Here is a 19,539-nt window from a genome sequence, read left to right as displayed (position 1 = left end):
CTACCACTCCTGATTCCCTAGGGCTCCTGCAGGAGCAATTACTTACATTCTTGGAATTTTAATGAGCCTTGACAGCTACTCTAATCTAGTACATTAAGCACCAGGCTGTCATCTCCAATGTCATCTTCCAGAGATAGCGCTCCCACAAGTAAGCAAAGAAGAGCAGTTCTAGTGAAGCCGAAATGTGACCAACATAATTACCATGACTTGAAGCCAGTGGACTTCGACACTTTGGGAATGACTGTTTCCAGTACAGTCAAAACATTTGAAATAAATTGTCCTTAGTTTTCTTCCAAGCTCTTTATTTCTTTACAAGAGATTCAGGGACAGTAGGAAAATAGAGGTGTCCTAAATTTCTTCTAAGTAATAGCTAGTCCACAATGTCACTGGTAGGTCCTTGATAGGAGGAAGCAAACTTTTAAGCAAACATGGTATATAAGAAACTAGTTCTACTGGAATGATGTAGACAGGAGTTAAGTTCCAATGGCATGTTTCCCACCACCAAGCATCTAAATACAGGCCCCAAACACTAGTAATACTAAAACAATCATTCATTCATTCATTTTCCAGTCTGCTTATTCCAGTTCAGGATGGGCGGTGGCCAGCGCCCAGCAGCTCAGACACCCAGAGGCACCACCTGGGCAGGAGGCCCTCAAGCTGCAGCGAGCCCTCACCCACTCACACCCTCAGACCAGGGCAGTGAGGTGTGCCAGTGAGTGCCTCATCTTCGGGGTGCGGAAAGAAACTAGTACCCAGAGAAAAACCCAGGCAGGCCCGGGGAGACCTGGAAAGTGATTGTAGCCCGTTTTCTCATCAACATTTTAATAAGCCGAAATTTAAAAATAGAGTTATTTGAAGACCTGCCGTACTATGGATAGTGTCTAGGACGCTAAACTAAGTTCAGCCTCAGCACATCTGAAGGACACAGGTGCTGTGGTACCAGAGGTTATACACAACAGCAGTTCTCTAGGAGAAACCTACACAACCTTAAAAGAAAGGATAAGTGTGAGCTCACCTCTCCCTCCATGGGGCAGGACTTCCAGATTTTAAAATCAAAAGAGCACCCTGAAACGTAAGCAGTCTACACACCAGCGGACAATATGCCCAGCTCCCCAGCCCCCCAATACTTACAGCCCTGCTTTCGCTGAAGAGCTGGAGGAAACACTGCCACATCCTCCCTCTTCGCATCACTCACCTGCCTGAAGAGTCCCTGCTGCTAGAAACACCTAAACCTCCAGGCAGCCACAGGCGACGTCTCCGAACTACTGGCGTTAGCCCTCCCTGCACCTGGAACAGGCCCTACGCCTTCTGGGACATCCTGCTGATGCGCCGCTGCCATAGAGGGGAGATCATTTTCCCCGAAGCCCTTCCAGTGTAAGTAGGTGCTGTGGGAACAGGCCACAGTACCACCACGGGGCAAGTAGAGATGTGTTGCTGCTGTGTGCAGGTAGATGGGAGACGGCAGCCTCCGTGTGTCTGCAGGTAGATGGGAGACGGCAGCCTCCGTGTGTAAACGTTGCGAGTGGTGGATGGTTCTGTGATACCGGAGGGCAGAAAGTGTTTTCAGGGCTACCATAACAAGTACCACAAGCTGGGAGTTGGATATTGGAAATTTGTTTTCTAGAAGTTCTAGAGGCAAGAAGTTCAAAATCAAGGTGCCTGTGGCCTGGGCTCCTAGCTGTGTCCTTACACGCTGGCCTGCTGTGTGTGCATCCCGTGTCTGCAGATTTGTCTGAGTTTCCTTTTTATAAGGATTCCAGTCAGATTGGAAGAGGGCTCAGTCAGCCTCAGTTCAACTTAGTCATGTCTTTCTAAAGAGGTGAGATTGGGGAGCCTTTCTCTTGAATAAGCCAGGCGTAACTCTCTGCAGCCCTTGCCTTGGTGAGGACTTTCCTCCTCGGGTTCAGCCATTTCTTCCCTATGGAAATCAAGCATTTGAGAATGCACGGCTTTGTCCACACTTTGTAGGGAACTGATCACAAGTATGGGGAGCCTTCAGCATCCATTGAGGCAGATTAGACTGGGAAAGTCCCTGGGGTCTCTCATTCTTTGCCCCCTTCACCTGAGTAAAAACTGAACACAAAATTCTCTGAGCATTAGGGGGGCAGTGGAAGTATTTTTTCTCAACCCCAACCTGTCCCAGGAGCTTCCGGATCACATCGCATTCTTGTTCTTCCCTCTAACAATCCAAAATTCTAATGTGGGGCAGTCTGCCCTCTCCCATTCTCTGTATCAGCCACACCCAGCGTGATTCCATATCCTTTATGCATACCCCTCTCCCCTGCATACCATTTTCTGTGAGATGGTCGTGTGCGCCCAGGGCCCTCAGAACAGCTGCAGGACCCCAGAGCTGTGACCGTGATAGGACTCCTCGTGTGGCCCTCTGAGCCACTGGGCCAGGAGCTGGTACTACGTTAGCCTGTGGTTTCATCATCTCACCAGGGCCTCAGGAGACACCACTGAAGGAATGTGTCAGGTTGGCCCTAAAAATGAAAAAGACAGTCAAACAGGAGCCAGAGTTCCCCGTGGGAGCCTTTCCAGTGTCTCCCTGACACACAGCCTCAGGTAGATCCCTGAGCTGGACAAGCACACAGCTCTCCACGCTGTGCGAGGAACGTTGTGCCACTGTGGCTGGAGGAAACTTCCTTCTCTCTTCCTGCTTGGCCCGAGAGACCGGTTGGACAGAGGTCGGGCTTTGTGCTAGATGAACACTTCAGCCTTAGCTGCAACGAAGCCTTTTCTTACTACCCTGACAGTTCCGGCAGTGGAGTACATATTAGTTGTTTGGGTTTTTGTTTTATTTTGTTTTCATCCTCTCCCTTTTGACACTTTTCATTTCTAAGAGCCAAACCAAATACACTGGTTGGCCAGCGAGCCTGGCTGTGTCTGTAATTCCCAGAACCCTGCTGCTGTTCTGATGGATCCCTTTGGCAAAGAAATAAATTTTTCTCCATTTTGATAATGACAGGCCCTTAATTTGAATGCCTCTATTCATGTCAGTTAACAAATTTGTAAGATTTCTAAGAGATAATGTGAGATATTACCAAACCAACTTAGACAACCGTATTAAAATTCTGCCTGAGAAATCTGGTTCTTTGCTTATAACACGCCGTACTTTCTCAGGCCTCTCTAGGACAACATCAGCAATCTTCCAACTGGTAAGGTCTCATAGAGACCCCCCCTCCCATCTCTGCCTCAGGACTGCATTTCATCTAAGTATGCCACAGAGGAGTAACTTGTGTTCTTTCTTGTTTTTGTTTTTATTGAGATATAAATGGATAAATTTGTAAGGTACTTAAAGTCTACAGTGTGGTGGGCTGATAGAGATGTGCCTCGAGAAAGTACTTACATGAAGTTAACCAATGCACCCAGCACTTCTTACCTTAGTTTTTAAATTCTACTCTGATCAAATTTCAATTCTACAATGCATTGTTATCAAACAAAGTCCTCATGGCCTGAGTAGAACGATGATGTCCCAAGAATGTTTTTAGATAAGAAATGACGCCTCATTCTTTGGGTTCTTTACGTGTAATGTAAAAGGGCTAATCAGACCCATGGAAACCTCTTAGGAAGTTTTGGTGTGTGTTTGGAAGGATCTGTTCCTACCTTTAGCTTTCATGACCATGTTTTCTATTTTCTTGCTGTGCTTTCTCTGCCCCCACCTCTCTTATTCAGAGAAGGGACAACATCTATCAAGCTATAACCTTTCAGAGAAGATGGTGACATAGGATGTTCTTACATACACACTATCACTTAGGAAAAAGTCAAATTATCTCAGCCAGGGAGGAATGCTTTAGTCAGGACAGCAGCCAGCATTTTAGCAATGTCTAGACATAAGTTAAAAAGTAAAGACATTAGTACTTCAATGACATCTGCAAATGCAAAATAGAATCCTCAGGATGAAAACGTTTATGCTGATTTATGTGCAGCTACGCTCTAAAACTGGATTGTTACATCCATTGTACTTGCCTGGCTCCAGCTCCTGCTGCGTGTGAGGTTACTTTGGAGTGACAGGTGTTACAACATGTGTTTGGGGCCTATAGATTGTCACTGACCCAACATGTGTTTGGGTCATGACTTCCTTGGCCTTCTAGGACTTTCACAAAATCATGACCAATTCTTACCTTCAAAAGACTGATAAGCAACAGTGCGGGGTGGGACAACCTCATTGGTTGTCCTCAAATTCAGAGGTCTGGTAGGCAGATAACAAGACCATATTTCTTGTGAAACTTTTCTCTGAAGCAGGAGGGAGATGGCCTGTTTTTCTCTACAGAGAACTTAGCCATGTGTTCATCATAGAGTGTGATCCCCTAACCACTCATGGCTGGGCATGAAGGACAAGACTTACTAAACTTTTCAATTTAACCTATAATGGTCACTTTACTCTTCAGGCCACTGTTGTCTTACTCATGAGAACAGAAAGTTGAACTGGTAGTTCTGTTAATCTCTTTCCAGGTTTATGAATCTAAAATTCAAAACTGGTCTGCTTGTAGATCGAGTAGTGCCAGTGTTTGATTGTATGGGGGAGGAGGTTGGTGCAAGGAGTTAAATTATGTGCATTCAATCAGTAGAGAGTTGGGGGGGGGGGGAATTGGATTTTAACTGTTTGATTTCCCTCAAGGCTAGGCAGTTGCCAGTGTCACATTGCAGAACTTCTGGTTTCCTAGCTGGGAAACAAGACAAGTTCTTGTGTTGCTTTTGTTTTTGTTTGGACTTTAACCTCTGAAAACAAAAGCAGTGCACCTTAGTGCCCTAGGCACAGGGCAAGCCTTCTTAGTTCTCTTACAGTGAGCCAGGCAGAAAGGACCCCTTAAAGTTAAGAAGTAGCTGCTTTGCACACTTTGAGAGGCTTCCCTCTATCTTGGTGTTTCAGTCAAGATGGGGGGGGAAAGGCCAAAGTTCCCAGAGAGTTGAGAGTGTTGTGGGAATCGGTAGAACTCCAACTGTGGATTCTGTATAGACAGGGCCCATTGGTGAATGAAGAAATTCTTGTTTTCGTTATGCTATTGTGTTCAAAATTAGTCATGGAAGGGCAGTAACATCTTATTTACTTTTGGTCTAAGCAACAACAGCTTTTCCTTCTTATAAAAACAAATTCAGACATTGCCTGGCAAAGGAGTTCATAGCGAGGGAGGAGGCGGGGACTGAGCCCTGTGATCCACACCGGTCAGCAGCATCGCACAGGGTCCCAGCACAGTGCTATTGTCTACAAAGTATTAAAGTGACCAGATACCTGTACAAGGAAGTGACTGAATGAGACATACCCACCATGTTTTCAGCCCCTCTGACCACGCGTTAGGTTTGATTCCACAGATATTATAGCAAAATACATTTCAGTTTATTCTAGTTGTTCAGAAATTCAAACTCAGAAGTTATTTCATGTCTTCATGGCTCCTAAGCAGATGTAGCTAGACAGCCTTCTGATTTGAACTAGCCAGGACGAAGTACCATTTCAGCTTGATTCATCACCTCTAAAGGCTCCAGTTATCATGCCAGAGTACAGCTCAGACCTCATGGCCTGTGATCCTGGGACCTAGCTGTTAAAAACCTCAAGTGCAGACTCTTGTCTGCTTCAACCAAACTAAGCATCTCTGTATAATTTCCTGCCCACCACCAAACCATTTAAAGAAAGGAATTAATCTGAGTCACTGCCAACCACAACTGAATTTACTCAGTAACATCCCTTCTTTATATCCATCTGTCTGTCTGTCCTTTGTGACTGAATAGAGAATTGTTTACTTTGAGTTAAGGCTGTGTTCTTCCTTTTACGACTGTATTTGATGGGTTTCTGATAGCTTTCCCTGATGCCTTTGTGGCTACAAAGAGATTTAGCACCTATTATAAAATCATGACCTGGGCTGAGCAGTAGGAGTCCTGGGACGGTTGCCCTGAGACAGCCGGCCCAGCCCCTCCAGCCAGTTACGTTCCTTATCATTCTTCCCTGGGTCAGCTCTGGGCCGGTTATCCTGACATCGAAAGCAGACAAGGAGCTCAAGTGGCCCTGCTGTAGCAGCGTTGCAAAACAGTGTGTGTGTGTGGGTTGTTTGTGTTTGCAGAACATCATCTTCGAAATATCTGGTTCCTTCTGAGCTTGCTTTGTCCTTGTCTTCCCCTGAGCAGTGGTGGAAGCTGAAGCATTCTGTCCTTCCCTCCTGCACACACTCCCAGTGTGTTACTTTGACCATTCAGATTGAGTTGCTGTTGAATTTGTGATTCTTGGCTCGAGTCCCTCTAGAAATCACATGACCACTCTGAGTTCCGGGAGGGTTGAAACAGCTACCAAGAACAGAATATGCATCAGTAACATTCTGCAGACAAAGCCAGAAAATTCCTGCCAACCGCCACCTTGGTATTCTGTACTTGCCCCATATTCTGTCTTGTGAGAACTTTTGACAAAGTGGAGTACTTCAGTGTTAATTGATGTGCAGTCATAGTCGTGATTGGAGATGCTTCAAATTTCATCTTTAAAAGCTCTTTGAAAACATAGTAGTGCTTTTGCCCAGGATTAGCGTGTTCCTTCACTTGACCCTGGCCATTTTTAGATTGTCAACTGTGCAGAGTATTTTGCTAGGCAGCATTGATTGTTTAAAAAAAAATTCTCCAAGGGACCTGTATAAGAGTTTGAGAATTAAACATATTACCAACTCTTGAAACAGAAGACAAAATTAATAATTCATCAGTATTATCTCAGCCCTTAAAAAGGGAACAGTTGAGTTCAACTATGAAAGATGAACAAGACAAGGGGAAGATGTGTCAGAAGGAAGTTGTCCACATTCTAGGAAGAGAGAACCGCATCAAAGTAAAAAAGCCAAGGTGGGAATGGTGAGGACCCATCAGATCATGAAACTGGAAAACCAGGGTGGGGACAAGCTTTGGCCGCCATGCCAAAGAGACTGGACTTGGTTTTGTGTCCACCCACCTGTTCTAGAACAATTACTTGTACAGCAGAATGGAAGTGGTCTGTGAAGTCACTGCAGTAACCCAAAGATGCTAGGTAATGAGAGTTTGTGTTAGGGTTGTTGTGAGGAGATCCCAGCATGCAGGAACTAAGCCAGAAGAAACAGCCTGCAAAGGGGATCAACAACAGTTTCACACAAGAAATGGCTAACAGATACATTGTGGTAAGTGTTGCCCATTTTTTGTATTTGCTACAAAAGAAAAGAACTACAAAATACTACACATTGAAAAGGTCCCAACCATATTGGCAAAGTTGTGGGGGGAGGGTCCCCATTGTTGTGAGAGGTTGGTAAGAGCATCCTTCTTTGGCACCTGTGGGGTGAAAATTGTTCTGGAACAGTTTGCTGACATTTCAGAAGCTTTAAAGGCTGTAAACCCTTTTACTCAGGAATTTTAAGGAAACGGCCGTAGAGATACAAAGGCTTATATAAGAAAATTCAGTACATTAATATTTATTGTGAAAAATGAAATTTCTAATAATGGAACTAATTAAATTAGCACACATCTATAAAATGCATTGCAATAAGCCCTTTTAAAACTTATTTTTTAACATTTATCTTTATTTAAACATACAAGAACGGGGAGTCATATAGTGTCAACTCTCTTAGGTTTAGCTTCTTTCTTCCCATGTCCTGTTTATGAAATCACATCTTTTGTGTTATGGAGACAGGGTTTGTTCATTTTCATTCCCAGAGTGAAGCTACCACAGCTTATTGTTCAGTTGTTAATGTACATCTGGGGTGTTCCCAGATTTGTGCTGTTGTTCTAGACTCTCTATACCAGTGGTCTGTATGTCTGTTCTTGTGCCAGTAATGCAAGCTATGTTAATATCTGCAGCTATCGTATGTGGATTATAACTAATCATTGTTATTGTAAAGTCATATTTGTCTTCATGATAATGAAGTAATGCTCATGTACAGAGAGCTTTGATCCTTGAGATTACTTTGACTGTTCTTGGCTCTTTGTATTTCGACTTACACCTTGAATCAGCTTCTTGATTTACACACACACACAAACTACTGCCAGGGTTTTGACTTGTTTTGTCTTGAATCTATGGGGTAGTTATAAAAATCCACATATTGAGTCTGCTAAAGTTAATGATCATGTTGTGATCCCCCATTTAAGACATGTTTAATTTCTCTAAATAATGTTTTATAGCTTCCAGTGCAGAGGTCTTCACTTAGTAATCTTTTGAGAGAGCAGTTTCAGTGAAATAGCAACTAAGTTTTTAGATATTAAGGAGGGAAATGAAAAACAGAGGTCACAGATGTGGGCTATTGAGAAGTTTGTTCATAAAAGAAAAAGAAAAATTGGCACTGGCTTATGAGAGATGAAAACTCAGAAGGTCTTTTGGGGTGAGTATGTGCTTTGGAATTTTGGTGAAAGAACAGGAGAGAAGAGAGAGGGGAAACAGTTCAGTGAGGGGACTGGGACATGGGAAGGTGGCCCTGGTTAGCCTGCAGGAGGAGGAGTTTGGGGGATCCTTTTTGAGGAAGGGTGTTTGAAGTCCCCATTTCCTTACTAACTTCTTCAGGCACCGGTCGCTTGCACAGGGAGCCAAGGGGCTTGGCCAGCGTGAGCGCTTTGCCCTGTGCTGGGAGCAGGAGCCCGCACAGGCTGCAGGAACAGCTCGTGCTGCTGCCCTCGTGGGCAACCTAGTCCCTGCGTTTAATCCCTGTTTCTTGCACAGGTGTGTTCTCTGTCCCGTGCTGGCGGTGCGTGCCTGTGTATCTGTTCAGGCAGTCCCTTCCTTCAGGGTGTCTCAGTTAAATTAAGTCGTAATAGAAAAGGGCTTTTCCACTCAACGTTGAGGTGCCCAAAAGACTTGAAGAAGACTTGGTGGTGATATTTTATATATGAGGAAACTTGGGTGCTGAGATATGGGATTTAAGGCCTAAATTATAGGAAGAACTTGCTATATTTGTGGAAACAGATTTGTTTTGTCATTTAGTGGAAATAATTTTATTTTGGAAGTATTTGTAAATTTGTTACTTGCCTTTAGATGCAAAGTTTTCAGCACACAGAGTTGCAGCTTTTTCTAGAGAGGGGGTTGCATAGACTTGGGTGATGCATGTATCTGTGATGTTTTTAAGAGAGCAGAGAAGACAGTATTTTCCCAGTAGTATTCATGGGGGTGTGATTGGTCTGGCAGTACTAGGAAGTGGAAGATCTTACTGGATTACTCATTATTCTTATACCTGCTAAATTTGGGCCCATCTGTAGCTTCAACAAGAAGAGAGAGAGAGAAGGATTTAATTCCTCACAGCTAGAATGTAATGAACGTCCTCATTGAACCCCAAACATTCATGTTTGTGCTTTTTGGTAAATTCTTCTCTGCTGCTAAGTCTGAAGGAGCCTGTCTTTGGGGAAGAGGTGCGTGGTGTCCGGACAGGTGTGGTGTGGGGGGGACATGTGGGGCAGTGGACAAGGGAAGAGGAGGCAAAGGTATGTCGGGGAGACCAGGTACATTTCATCAGGTGCGCACACCTTCACAGCCTGCCCATAGGTCACTTGCACCCTGAATCCAGGCCACAGCTTCCTTCAAAACACGCGCTGTGCATGCTGAGGAAATGTTTTCAAGTAGCGATACTAATCCAGTTCAAGATTTGTATTCTCACCTGCGCTGTCCGACACATTTGCCAGCATACTCAGTTTGGTTACTTCACCTTTTCTCCTACTGGCCTAAAAGTTTTCACACTTTCTGTACCCCCTTGACTTCAGAAAGACTAAAACTTTGCATTTCAAAGTCATCAAAATAAAAATTCTCATTTTAAAATTAATTCCAGTTGCCCAAGAAAGGTTGCACTTTTCTTTATTAAGGCAGGAAATTTTAGCATCTGATGGATCAAATGCCAGTGAAATCTCTCCCTGCTCAGCGTGCCCACATTTAATACTCCCCCAGATAAAATGTAAACCATGCGTGTTCCCCAGAGAGCAGAGCAGGCCCACCAGGTGGAAAGCTACTCCAGCAGCGAAGAGCGCGTCCCCCTCGACACTCCTGAGTCTTCTGATCCCCTCTGTTTTAAAACAACTTCTCCCAGGCGAACATTCGTTAGACCTAGAAGCATGGCCTTTGTGGTCTACCTGTTGGGTTTCTACTCTTGTCTTTTCCGATCACTTCCAGTCACGCTTCCTCCCCCAGTGCCCAGTCGCTCTTCCCACTTCCTGTTTGTGCCCTCCGGACATTTTTAAGCAATAATCACATTCCCTCCCCTTCGTTTTCAGTTAGTTCAGGTCTACTATTTAGTTCTTCTAATCCTGCCTCATAAAACGATCCTTTCAGCTTCTTAGTCATGCCTGCCATTTTCCTTTGAACTTATTCCAGTTTGTCTCCATTTCTCTGGTAATGAGGTGCCTGAAATGAAACACAGTGCCTAAGGTGTAGCTGAATGAAGCCACGTCGCGGAATGGGGGTCCTCTGCAGCGTGTGCCCACACCTCGCCAGCCCAGAGCTCTTCTGTCACTCTGGGAGGGCTGGTATTGTTTCTGTTGAGGCCCAATAATTCCTGCGTCCCTAAACTTCAGTGAGTAGTCGGCTGCATCCCCCTCTGTGCCTTACTTAGCTCGTGCTGGTTTCCCTTAGGAATGATCCTTCCTGTCCTCCAGGGCCAGCTGCCACATTCTTCAGGAAACTTGCCCGCCCCCGCCGCTGCCCAGATTCCAGCAGTAACTCCTTATGCCCCTCTGTGGGCGTTCACTACACAGTTGCGTGCACGGAGGACTCAGTATTGATTTTTTGCAGTTTATTTCCATTCGGCCTCACACCCTGTAGCTCCCCCATTTAAAGTGCACAGTTCAGTAGCTTGAGTGTGTCCTCAGGATTGTGCAAACATCACCACAATCCGTTTTCAAACATTTTCCTCATTCCAAAAGGAAATCCATTTTTACTAGTCACTCGTAGTTACTCCAGTCCCGGGAACCATTAATCTACTCTGGACTTGCCTATTCTGAACATTTCATAAAAGTGGAATCATAACATATGTGGCCTTTCGTGACTGGCTTCTTTCACTTCACATAATGTTGTCATGGTTCATGTTAGTTCATATATCAGAACTTTCATTTCCTTTTTATTGTCGAATCAGTCAGTACTTTTTGAATGACTACTTTATACCTTCTATTTGTCCCTGTTCAATACCTTAGAATATAAGATTTATGCCTTTAAAAATACATGTAACTTTGAAGGATCGGTTATGTATTTTTATGCATTTTATTGCAAAATTGATGTTGGTTGTGATATTAAGTTATACAGGAACAAAGTCAAAAGTACTTCTGCCCACTCAAAGCAACCATTCTTAAGAGATTTTTTTCTTCCTATACATTTAATATATATATATAGGTATATAGCTCAGTCCACACATACATCTCTCTCACCCCTTACCCAGAGGTCAGTTCTAAGTCTTTGTTTTTACAAATTACCTTGGTAAACATGCATACATTCCTGAGTCTCTTGCCCTATGAGGTGTAAAGTGCAGTTAGTGCCTGACAGAACATGCTTGGTAACTATTAGGTGTTATCAGTATTACTGTTGTTTTTTATTGAATAGGTAAGGTTGCTCCCAACGAGCATGTTCATGGAAAAGCATAAAGAACCAAGTTTTAATCACCCTGTTGATAGGATCTAGATTCTGTAAGCCAAGAGTTAGCATGCTGCTTCTTCAGTATATCAGAGTTTAGAACAGATGGAGCAGTTTTCTTTTTGCTGAAAGTTGACTAGACGTCCAGGACATGCAAAAGCAGATGTAGCCCACACTAAGTCTTGGTACATCTCAGTGTCCAGCTGGATCAGATGAGCATGAGCCTCTGTAACAGGTAAACCTAGGAGCAGAGGTGCCTGGTAGATGCTGCTCGCTGCAGGGCCCAACCAGGTACACTGCTAGGTAGGAGGCTGCACTCTCAGGCCTGTTAACGGAGCGAAGCCGGCCACGCAAAGCGAGGACTCTGTGAGTGGTGTCGCTTTAATTTCTCATGTTATTCCTTCGCAGGAGTACTCTGTAGTGATAGTCCAAGCCAGGTATCTGCTCTTCACTCTGCTCAGTGGGGGTCATGAAGTTACTAGTGGACAAGTTTTTGTTTATAACATTCTTCAGTTTTTCTTCTGCTTATTTAAAAATCACTACCCATGTGGCCCTCCCTGGTGGCGCAGCAGGTTAAAGCACAGCACTGAGAAGCTAAAGCCACTTGTGCATGAGTTCGATTCCCGCCTGCCCCGGAGGTGACCACATGGCGTGGCAGACCTCTCCTGACCCGCCCGCTGCTCCCCTCAGTGGTGTACTTCGTCGATCTGCCTGTTCTGCTCCCCACTCTGTCTCTGGTGAAGCCTCTCACTGTCCCTGAGCCTCTGGCCTGTACCCCAGTTCTGTATGTACAAATAAATCTTTAAAAAAAAAAATCACTACCCATGCATGACAGAATGTTGGTGTAGCTCTCCCACAGAAACAGCTGCTGCTTGTCCTTGATCTCCCATGAGTGCTCCTGTTCAGCTCCCAAGATCTAGATCCCATTTTTCTTTTAGTGACATCTTTCCAGGCTCCTGCAGGATGAAACAGCCTGATGTCTCCCACTTCGCCTGTCGTGCCTTGGATGTTATGTCTACTGTGCTGGGTTGTAATTCTCTGTCTACCTGTTCGTCTTTTCCATCAATCCAAATGGCTCTTCAGGATAAGAACCAAATGCTTAATTTCTCAGCACCTAGCACACTCCCAATATACACTCTTCAAGAATGCTTGAAGAAATGTCAAAGAGAATGTTTAAAACAGTAGGAACTTAGAACAAGCAGGAGACTGTCTTGTATTTCTCAAAACAATCCCTTTAGCTAAATGAGCAGGCTTAAAATAGGGTAGTCTAATGCATGAGGAAAAAGTAGTACATAGAAAATGGGTTGATCCTTTAGATGATAAGTTCTCCCAAGGGAAAGAACCATTTGCAGTCCAGAGATCGCAGCCAAGGTTATCCATGCCCCTCTCCTCCCACACACCTGTGGTGCTGTGGCGTGGTGGGAGAAGGTGCTGTTTGGACACAGCACTGGGGTTGGGGTCCCTATCCTGCAGATCACCCTGCCTGTGCTAGCTGCTACCTCTGGAGGCCTCATTTTAATTAGCTGATATTTCCTTCTACACCTTTCTGGTGGCTAATTGTGATGCAGGAGTCTTCCCTCACTGCTTCCTTTTGTCATTCCCCCCCCCAACTTTATTAAGGTATCTTTGACAAAACTGTGAGATATTTAAAGTGATGATTTGCTCTACATCTGTATTACAAAAGAATTTCCAGTCAAGCTAGTTCACACATTCGTCAGCTCACATTGTTCCATACCCACTCAGAGGTGTATGTGTGCACGTATACTTACTCATGACAGTTCCACTCTTGGCAAGTTTCAGTTATGCGATACAGTGTCACCAAAAGCCCAAGACTTCATTCATCTTGGAGCTGAAAGTCTGTGCCCTACTTACCAACCTCTTCCCTAATTCCTCTAACCCCCCGCCCCAGCCCCTGGTAACCATCTCTTCTCTTTGAGTTTGACTCCCACCCCAGGTTTTACATATAATTGATACCATGCAGTACTTGAATTTCTCTGTCTGGCTTATTTCACTTGTCATAATGCTCTCCAGGTTCATTTATTTTGCAAATGTGTCATTTCCTCATCGACAAACTGCTCGGATAGGATGGTGTGAGACTTTCTGAAATCCACCTGTCCTTTCCCTTTCAGCTGCAGAACGAATTAGAGAAAGGCGAGCGGGATAATGCAGAGCTGCAGGAGTTTGCCAATGCCGTTCTCCAGCAGATAGCAGACCACTGCCCCGACATCCTGGAGCAAGTGGTCAACGCCTTGGAAGAGTCATCTTGACCCTGCGTGGTGGGGAGTGGCCAGCCCAGCAGCCCAAGATCGTGCACCCAGCAGTCAGGGAAGGAGACTATGAGGACTAGACACCCAGAAACTTCTTGGCACAAAACACTACAAACTGCATCCTGGCTTCCTCCGTCCTTCCAGTGTGGTTCCAGCACCATCTCCACATCTGTCCTGCTCTGCCTTCCTCCTTTGGGTGTTCTCTCTGCACTAGCTAACTTGATATCCAGGGTGGGTGAGCAAGTGGCCAAGTCTTCACGAGGAGCTGCCTCCGGTCATCCATCATCAATCGACAACGTAGACTGCGGAAGCTGGGGGCCCCGCCCGAGAGGGGGGCTTGGAGCAAGGCCCGCCTGCCTTTGTCCTCCGTGTGCAGGCTCAGCCTGGACTCCAAGTGGACTTCAGCAAAGTGAGAGACTACTCTCAGCGGGCCAGAGATCTGAGTGTCCTAATATCACAACAGGTGCTTTCTCCTAAAAGGGTAAAAAAAAATCTCAAAAAGAGTATTAGAAAAAGAGGGGGAGGGAGAACAGGAACTCTTCTTTTTACTGGTTCTTTTGTTGACCTTTCATGTAATGTTTTGTGCTGGGGAGCCGCAAGTAGGCCTGGTGGTGGCTTAGAAAACACTGATCCCCGGTGCTGTCTGTCTTGCTCACCTTGCTCTTCTCTCAGGTGGTAAGGAAGAGGATGGTATGAAGAGATCTCCCCCTTCCCCTCTTGTTCCCGCCCTTTGACCTTATGTACTTAAGCTTGTAAGTTTGTCAGATCACATGTCTCTAATTAAAGGAGAAGAGGATTTGACATGTGCTGCTGCTGTCACCAGTGCAACTCTGCTTCTGTGAAGATGATGTTCCTGGGGTCCGTGGCTTCTCCTGAACACATCCCACATCTGCATTCTAGGCCCCTGAGCGCCAAACACTTCTGCCTTCCCATCACCCAGGCTCCAAGATCTTGCAGCCCTCTCAGTCACTGAAGTCTGTGACCTGCCTCCCGACCTTCTGGCTTCTTTCTTGACTTGCTCTCCTGGAACCTCAGCTTTGTGCATTGCCTGGAGCCTCCTCCTGGCACAAACGAGTGTTCCTCATCCCACACACATTCCTTCCTCCATTTGTTCATTCATGAACTGCCTGTCTACAAGTCACTAGTAGGCCCCCAGCCTTGAAAAATCCCTCAGTGAGGGAAGGTGTGGGATTCTGTAAGACACGTGACTGAGTCAGAGCAGTAAAAGACATGCTCTTTCCCTCCCATCTTCATAAAAGGGATCTTTTCTTAAAAAAAATCTTTCACAAATCAGCCAAATTTTAATAGATAGAGGGTTGAATTTTTCACCTGTCTGTAGCATCCCAATTGGTAATTTAGGGTTTTTGTTTATTGTTACTGACCTGAAAGAGTACTGTGTAGGGACTGTGATGGTGGGTGGATCTTTTCAACATGTCTGTGGCCCTCTCATGATCTATGGTCAGCTCCACGGTGCCAGTCAGAAAATTGACCCCAGAATTTCAGGTCCAACTGAAGACACTGGCATTTTGAAGGGCCTTCTTCCAAGCTTAGACAGTGACAGTCTTAAAGACTCAAGCCTCAAGAAACTGACCACTTTGTCAAACCCAGCCCTCTGGCTAGACACCACCAGACACGCCTTCTGATAAGAGTTGCTGGGCTAAATGTTTTGGCTTGCATTTTCTTCTTCCCTTTCCCAGTTACTCAGCCACAGAATCTAATGCTGTCGGTAAAGTCATCAGAGCCATTAGCCTGGTATCTTCCCACCAGCAGCCCTGACTGTCCATTAACTTATATGGTCAAAGCTCCAGCTGCCCTGATAGCCTGATGTAAAGCTCTCTCCCTGTGAGAGAGTTCCTTACTGAGGTTTAAAGGGGTCCTTCTCATTACCGTGTTCTGAGATGCTTCCTGATAGTCAGGCTGGCTACCGGGTGGTCAGGGGTTAGAGAGGAAGGGTTGTTCATGGTCAGTTACCTCAGTTCCATTTATTCATTGCACTGCCCATAGATCATGTAGAAAGTACCCAATATTTTAGGTATCAGAATCTTGCTTTATCGACCATAATGCAAAGAGCTGAGGTAGATAACACCCCTCATCGTCCTTCATAGGACTACAGCAGGAAACAACACAGAAAGTAGAAGAGGCTGTACCCAGAGAAGCTGCCTGGCCTGGGTCTTCGGTCTGACGGGTGGCAGCAAGCAGGCCTCCCCGCCCGGCTCTCACCCGCTGGCCCTTTCCACCCACTACCGCGCCAGCTCTTGTCCACTCAGCGTGGCCTCCTGCGCCCCGTGCCTTCCCCTTAGCACTGCAGCCCTTCCGCTGGCATCCCGCTCAGTGCTCGAGAATGTGCTCCGGACATGTTTCAGAGAAGGAAGCTTGTGAGGCAGACGCCATCTGTCTGGTCTCCAAACCACAGCAAGGAGTCTCCTTGACCCTTCTCTGGCGGTCTAACTGGCGTCTCAAATGATGCTGGAGACGGTTTGGTCTGAGAGGAGAGTCTAGTCGGAACGCAGCTGCCTTTTAGAGGGCAAAGTGAATGCGGCTTCTGGCACGGAGCATCTTACGGAGTCGAGATCATTCGCTGAGCTGGCATTTACTACATGCAGTTGCCGTCAGATGAGACTCGGCATGCCGAAGGGCTGGAGCCTTGCAGACCACTGCAGGTTGCCCGTGATGCCCCCCGTACCCTCCTTTGTGGAGTCTTGTTGCCTTTTGGCACATAAAGATGCGTACTCCAAGTCAAGGGCATGGAGAAGGAGACCGAAGAGGTGGAATCCTACTTGGGGCTCATGACTGAGAAAACGTCCATTGCACTTTCTCATCCTTCCGTATACGTCTCTCCCGGGAGCTTCCTGAGTCCTTGATGAAGTAGCTGGACTGAGATCTGCCAGGCCTTGGATACCATCTTTTCAGTGGGCTCTAACATTAAGAAAGGAGAATGACCCTGCCCAAATCCATCTCACTTCTGACCTCTCACCTGGACCTTACCCCATAAAGATCTAAGTGTTTCTCTCGCTCTTCCCAACACTTGGACGTTAGCAAAACTAGCAAAGCAGCCTGAACCCCGACTGCAGCCCACAGTGAGACTGCGCTTTGGAAGCGAAGTCTGGTTTTCCACGAGGGACTCACGGACTCAGCCGAGAGTGAGAAGAGGGGCTCCTCCGAGAGGGAGGATGACGCCTTCGCAGAGGTTTAGTCAGCTGCTGAACAACCCCCTTCCCGTCCCCCCCCACACCCCCCCGCAGGTGGCCAGGACTGGCACTGAGACTTGCTGCTAGCGCCCCACCGACCCCAGAACCATCTGCCCTCCTGTTTGACCCCATTACGTCAGCAGAGGCCTGCTGGCTGCCTCCAGATCTTTGAGGAAAGAGCAAATAGGAGGATGTTCCCACATGGCAGTGGGCCTTACAGGCTCTTAGTCACCGCGGGCCCGTGTCAGCAGTCGCTGCCCCCCGGCAGCGCCTCCCCACCTGTGAGAGTCACGTGGAAAGGAGAGAAGAGTCGAATCAGAGGGCCCACAGCAAAACAAGCGAGGCCGACCCATCCATCACTGCCAGCCCCTGGGCGTCTCCGGACGGTCACTTGAAACAATGTGTGTGTGTGTGTGTGTTTAAGTCCGAGTTTCCCTCACGTGACCTAGGGGAGTATTTGGGCAAGGGAAGCGACACGCTGTAGGGAAATCCTTCTGAACAAAATGGCTGTCTTTACTTACTCTTTTTAAGCAAAAACTGTTTCCAAACTTTTTAGTGTCAAAACTGTAACCAAGTGTCTCCTGATTTTTTCCAATGTGTTTGGCGAGTGCTGTGACCCTGTTGTAGGTATTTCTCCTCCTGAGTCTTTTGGGGGAGAGGTGGTTTTAGGGATTGATTTGGGGGAGCAGACTTTTGTTCCCCTCCACCCCCTCTTTTTGTTTCTCTGCTTGTTGATATTGTCTGTGTGGTTCAGAAAATCGGGGCAGTTACATTGTGTCCATTGTTGAGATTATTAAGATATTAAAAAGTAGTTGTAGAACTGAAAACCTAAAAGAGCTGTGTTTCAAAACATGCAAGACCAGTATCATGTTGTTAAAGGAACTCGAGCTCCGAGGCAGCCAGACTCCTCGCTCCTCCCAGGCTGGCCTAGGTGGCACCAGTGCCCACCGTGCAGGTGGGCGCCTTCCAGGTGTCGGCGGCATCTGCCCAGCGGAAGGCACAGGGTGGGGGGCGCAGAGCACGCGCCCGTTTGCGGCAGCCTTAGGCCCCTGAGCGGAGGTCGCAGCCGGCCCTTGGCAGCGCTCACCCTACACCGGTCCCAGCTCAGTGTGCCTCGTCCTGTGTGGTAACCTGGGCTCGCCTCTGCAGCCCACACCCGGCGGCAGCCCTGCACAGGTCCCGGAACCTCCTTCCTGCCCACTTGGTGCTATATCATCCAGTGACCCCTCCAATACAGGCCAACCACCGGCCGGCCTGGAGCCCGCAATCCAGGTGACTGAAGGATTCTCAGATCTCAGTTCCTCCTGGCATCGGTCCCTAGATTCTTCCCCTTGAACCTCTCTAGAGCCCAGGTCACCCAGCCCAAGCTGTCTCCCTCGGCCCCCAGAGACCCCATGGTCAGGAAAGGGGTGACCCTGCTGAAGCCTGAGACGGTGCCCTGGGCAGAGCCTTGCCCTCCGCACCACACAGTATTGCACTCGGCCTCTGACGCAGCTAGACCCACCTGAGGCCACCCTCACGCCTCCTGGCCTGCCGCCCCACGCACGACTAGCCCGGAACCTGCCTGCACATCAGGACACCAAGGGTGGAGACTTGGGGTCTCCCTGGGACTGCTCCCCTCAGCTTCAGAAGGAAGCGCTGCACTTTAGGAGGCCCAAAGAGCACTGGGGACTGACTCCTTGCAGCTTGAGTTCCTTTTGGTGACTGTCGCAGCCGCAATGGTGGTGTCTGATGCAAATGCACCTGCTGCCTTCAACTGTGTGTGTGTGTGTGCGCGCGTGCGTGGGCGATGGCTGGAGTCACGTTGCTGACAGGATAATGACATTACAGAGAAATTGTGTTCTAGTCAACTTTGCCTTGATAATTATTGTAAACACTTTGTTCATTTTTCTTTTTTATTCACAAACTAAATCCATCAGGAAATTATAAAGTTATTTAAAATTGGGCGCTGTGTCTCTCTCTGAGTCTCCTATCATGAAGCGTGATGCTGCTCAGGTGCCGGACAACAGGGAGAGGCCCGCAGGCCCCACGAGCCCAGCTCCAGGGTAGGTCAGCGGAGAGCCAGAGATGCCCAGGGCCACGGGAGGCAGCGGGAAGAGGACTCGCCGGCTGGACAGGCCTGGCGGGGAGACCACGTGCTTTCAGGTTCCGCCTGATCTTGGAGTTGCAGCACCTGTCATGGCCTTTCAAAGTCAATTTCCACCTTTTTCCTTCCTTACATCCCAGGCCCGGAGCCAGACCCCCCACTCTGGCTCTAACTGTCGGGAAGGCGCCCCTGTGTCAGGAAGGGGAGCACCGTGAGGGGCAGCTTGAGAGGTGTGTGCGGAACTCGGGTGCCAGCTGCCTTGGCTGTTGCCGAAGCTAACAGGGATGTGAGCGCGGGGGCCCCCAGCAAGCGTGAACCCGCGGGAGCAGCAGCGGGAGGACCTGCGCTTGGGAGAGCCCCAGCTCCGGTGTTTGTCTTGGGCCCTGCCCGGAATATGAAATGATCCTGGGGTTTCTCTTGTGAGAACGAGGCCTCTGCTCAGCTGCGTGCCTGTGTCTGGCAAGGAGG

General features: G+C 47.3%; 1 protein-coding gene across 8 annotated transcripts in view; it reads left to right on the top strand.

Annotated features, from left to right (window-relative positions):
* ERC1 (ELKS/RAB6-interacting/CAST family member 1) overlaps positions 1-18,929 on the top strand; it is a 302,503-nt gene extending 283,574 nt beyond the window's left edge. For all 8 annotated transcript variants that reach the window (XM_012732452.1, XM_012732450.1, XM_004692830.2 and 5 more), the window contains one exon: positions 13,660-18,929. In XM_012732452.1, coding sequence (XP_012587906.1) covers positions 13,660-13,797 — 138 coding nt within the window. In that variant the 3' untranslated portion in view covers positions 13,798-18,929. The remainder of the gene's footprint in view (positions 1-13,659) is intronic.
* Positions 18,930-19,539: the final 610 nt, after the last annotated feature.

Source organism: Condylura cristata, unplaced genomic scaffold (assembly GCF_000260355.1).
Source record: "Condylura cristata isolate star-nosed mole 26May11 unplaced genomic scaffold, ConCri1.0 scaffold00034, whole genome shotgun sequence".
In the NCBI taxonomy this organism is placed as follows: Eukaryota; Metazoa; Chordata; class Mammalia; order Eulipotyphla; family Talpidae; genus Condylura; species Condylura cristata.
The sequence above is the reverse complement of the archived record's forward strand: the minus strand, read 5'-3'. Positions and strand labels throughout refer to the sequence as shown.